General features: G+C 58.0%; 1 protein-coding gene across 1 annotated transcript in view; it reads right to left on the bottom strand.

The window, feature by feature from the left end:
- The window catches only part of Kiaa2013 (KIAA2013 ortholog), a 5,466-nt gene extending 1,336 nt beyond the window's left edge, over positions 1–4,130 (bottom strand). Inside the window, exons 1-2 of the mRNA XM_015501292.2 lie at positions 3,534–4,130; positions 662–1,515 (exon numbers count right to left, since the gene is read on the bottom strand). Coding sequence (XP_015356778.2) covers positions 662–1,515; positions 3,534–3,612 — 933 coding nt within the window. The 5' untranslated portion in view covers positions 3,613–4,130. The remainder of the gene's footprint in view (positions 1–661; positions 1,516–3,533) is intronic.

Raw genomic sequence — 4,130 nt, 5'->3', positions numbered from 1 at the left:
GGGAGGACTAGGGGGAAGGGAGGAGGAGGAGGAGGAGAGAGGAGGGAAGCTCAGCTCCTCTGGACACTTTCTTCCCCGCTGCTGCAGACCAGGGTCCCTCTTGCTGTTCTCCCGAGGCCCTGACGGGGAAGCATGGAGGGTGGCAAAGGCAGAGGAGGCTGTCTGACCCCGAGACACAAGATTATCCTAGATGACAGTCCCCACTGGGTCAAAATCACAGCTTTCTGGGGGCAAAGGTGTTTCGGGAGACAGGAGGGGAGTGCCCTGTCCTGTGCTGACCAGATGGCCCTGTGGATAGAGGCCCACGCAGAGGCACTGTCCTCTAAGGTGATGGACAGGCCCAGGGGTGGGGACAGGGTTCAGAGCAGTCCAGAGGGCTCCATGTCAATCTGGGGTCTGTTGTTTTCTTAAAGGTCTGTTTTTAGTGCCTAGACTGGTGCGGGCAGCAGCTGCCACAGAAGCCGTGGACTCATCTGCTCCCCCTGGGACTCCACAGCCTTCCCCCCAGGCCTCCTCGTGAAGTCTCTCTGATGGCCTCTCAAGACACACGATCTCCTCTCTGTGGTGACGGCTGTGGGCACCAGCTGAGGAGGACACCCTCCTGCCGCGGCCAGCCCCTCCTGTGTGCGAGGCCTGGGCTCTAGGACCGGCGGCGCCCTACCTTGCTCCTGAAGAGGGGCTTGGCCCCTGGCCCGCAGTACTCGTTGTAGATGAGCTTGAAGAGGAAGAGGTGGAAGAGGGTGATGAGGGAGGCCACGCTGAACCAGAAGAGGAAGGGCAGCCCTGGGTCCTGCTGGGCCATGTGCTCGTCGTGAGCCAGGATGGCCTTGAGGTGCAGCGTGTGCCGCAGGTCCTGCAGGTGTGTGAGGTCGGTAGAGATGTAGAGCAGCGGCGTGATGGGCTGCGTTACCATGACCGAGAAGGTGTGGCCCCCGCGGGCCGAGGTCAGCTCCACGGGGTCGTCCAGGCAGCCCGCCTCGCAGGCGTAGATCTTGACGGGCTGCCCGCGGGACTCCACGGACACGTGCAGGTAGGGCTTGCCCTCGGCATCGGCCAGCACGGCCAAGTCGATGTGGTCGGTCTTGTAGCGGATGCCATGCAGCGCGTAGCTATTGTGCAGCACGTCGGGGTCAGCCTGGAACTGCAGGTGGTTCTCCGTGAACTGCAGCCCCCCGAAGCTGAGCACCATGCCCTGCAGGATGCCCGGAGCGCCCACCTTCACCAGCCCCTTGCAGCCACGCTTCTGGAGGGTCAGCCTCCACAGGTCAGAGAGCTGCAGGATCTGCTGCACCGAGGACAGCCGGGCCGGCCACAGGTTCTCGGCGTGCATGGTGGCGTGGCCGCTGAAGCAGTGGTCTTCGTAGTTGAGTGTGGCCTCCATCTGGTCTCGCTCCCGGTGGCTCAGGGAGGGGCTGAGCAGAGGGGCTGGCGAGCAGGAGAGCATGTAGTACAGTGTCAGGTTCACAGTCAGGCCTGATGGTGTGTGGGCGTCGGTGATCTTCTTCATTTCCACCCCTGTAACACCAGGAAGGCTGTGTGTTAAGGAGGAGAGTGTGGCTGGGCACAGAGGAGCCAACAGGTCAGGGGCAGCAGAGGGAAGCTCTGGGCCCCAGTGATGAAGACGAGAGATCTGGTCCCCCTTGAGTGTAGGAGCAATCTACACGCCTGCCCAACATGGCCACCAGAGCACCAGGGCTTGAAACCTAAAGTCCTGTCCAAAGGCAATAGGGCCTCCCACCTTAGCTGAGGACTGCGCATCCTCGCAGCATGGGGCACCAACCCCAGGACCCAGGACCCCTTCCATGAGAGGCAGTTATCAGAGCCTGGCCAGTCCTGCCGCCTCCCACCCCTCTCCAGGCCAGCAGCTTTACTTGCTCAGTTTCTGGGCGTGACTTTGGGGATGGAGGGCCTGGCTCCCACTAGGCAAGTGCTCCACCACTGCGCTACATCCCCAGCTCTTTTTTATTTGCTAAAATGCCCTGGCTGGCCCGGAACTTGCAATTCTTTTGCCTCAGCCTGGGATTATAGATGTATATCACCACACCTGGCTTAGTCCTGTAGCTTTAAATGATGTCTCCCAAATTTGTATGGACTTGGGTTTCATACACACATGATGGGTATCACACAGTTACCTCCCACATGTGAACAAATTCTAGACTCAGCCACTCTCCTGTTGTTTCCACCCAGATATCTGACAGGCATTTTGAACCTGACATGGAAGGTGGCCCTAAACCAAGCCTTCCCCAAGCTGTCACCAAGCAGATGCAAATTTAGGAGTCATCCTCCAGGTCTCACTCCCCACAGCCAATCCATGTCCCTGCTGCCTCCCACTTCTGTCCCCATGATCACAATCCTGGTCCCAGCTCCCTGCCCCTTGTCAAGGCTCCTAAAGAACCTCGGACCTGTTCTCCCTCATCCACAGGTGCCCCACCCCCAGGCTACACTCTGCACATAGCAGCCAAGGGCCTTTTCAAATGTCATCAGATCTGCCCTCTTCCCATCCCTCTAAGAATAAAATGCACCACCTCTACCAACAGCTTCAAGGCCACTGACCTCGTCAGCACCTGCCAGCCACACTACTAGACCCAACCTGCTCCTGCCACAGGGCAGTCTCCAGTCTGAACACCCTCCTCCCTGTCACATGACTGACTGGCTGAGTCTCACCACTCAGAGGTCAGCTGTGTCCCCTCCTCAGAGAGGCTCCGGGGACGACAGGGTAAGCTGTAGCCCCCACTCCACACTCCCACCCATCACATTTTTAATTCTTCTCCACAGTGGTCTTTATTCAAGAAGGTGTCTTATTTAAATTTCACTTTTCTAATGTCTGTCTTCCACCCAACCAGACTTAAGTCCCATGAAAACAGGAACTCTGTTCTGCTCACCTGTTTCCCCCACGCAAAGAACAGCCCCCAGCAGAAGCATTCAATAAATGTTTGTTCAATGAACTAAACTCTCTCTGAGCAATTGAACATACAAGTTCAGACAACTGGAGCCCTGGAGACCAAAATCCCTCTCTCATCCCAAGAGGATTTTCTTAACAGTGAATGGGGGAGAGAGCTTTCATTTGGCATGAATGTTCCAATCTGCTGAAAGAAGAGACTCCAACCTCCTTGCAAACAGATACAGCCACGGTGCCAGGAACACCTCAGCCTCTCAGGAGCCAGGCCAAGCTCAGGCCTGTTCTAGGCAGACCCTGATGAGCTGTGGAGAGGGTCTGGGATTCTGCTGGTTTACCCTTTATGAACTGACCCTATAAATTCCACCTACTCCAATAAGGCCTCACTTTACAACAATACCCGACCTTTACACTCATTTTTAACTGAAATCTCATCCTCTGAGGTAGATGAGGCCATTAATCCAGGGTCACACAACTGTTAAGAGATTATAAGTACTGAGATCCCCCATCAAATGCCAGGCCCAAATTTTAACCTTCAGGGTCACCTCTGCAGATCTCAGAGAGACACATCCAGGGTGGACTGTGGGCACCCTGGTGCACAGTGTGGTCTGTGCACCAAGACCTTGCCAGGCCTCACCTGGGCTGAACAGCTGCGCCCAGAGGCGCTGGTGATCCTGAAGCAGCTCAACCGCGGGCATCTCCAAGAGCTCCAGCATCTCCTTCCGGGCCAAGTCCTGGAGTGCCTTCAGCTCCTTAGCCGCTTTGCTTTTGAGCACTTGGGGGTTGATGGGGCCTGAGACGTACACCACCCAGAGGACCGTCTCATCCAATTGCGTCTTGGGAGCCACCTGGAGCCGGTTTACTAGCTTTTTGGCAGCCACCACCACCAGGTGCACCCGCCCAGAGGGCACTGGAGTGGATCGGCCCGAGTAGAGGAGGAACTGATGATCTCCGACCTTCTCCAGGGTGCTGGTGAAGGCTTTCGGCACCGGGCCCGCAGTGGGCCCCACAGTCTGCAGCGCGGCCACGCGCTCCGTTGGATTGTTGAGCTGAATGCGCTGCAGATAGACGTGGGGTCGGCCCCGGTGCGCCAGAAAGTCCTCCTGCAGCAGCACACAGTCACGGCCGGACCCCGCGGCAAGACCAGAGGCCGAGGCGGGCCCGGGGCCGGCGGCTGCAGGGCCAGAGCCTGGGCTTCCGAGCTGCAGGCAGCGCACCCGGCGCAGCAGCCCCT

This window comes from Marmota marmota, unplaced genomic scaffold, assembly GCF_001458135.2.
Source record: "Marmota marmota marmota unplaced genomic scaffold, marMar, whole genome shotgun sequence".
Taxonomy (NCBI): Eukaryota; Metazoa; Chordata; class Mammalia; order Rodentia; family Sciuridae; genus Marmota; species Marmota marmota.
The sequence above is the reverse complement of the archived record's forward strand: the minus strand, read 5'-3'. Positions and strand labels throughout refer to the sequence as shown.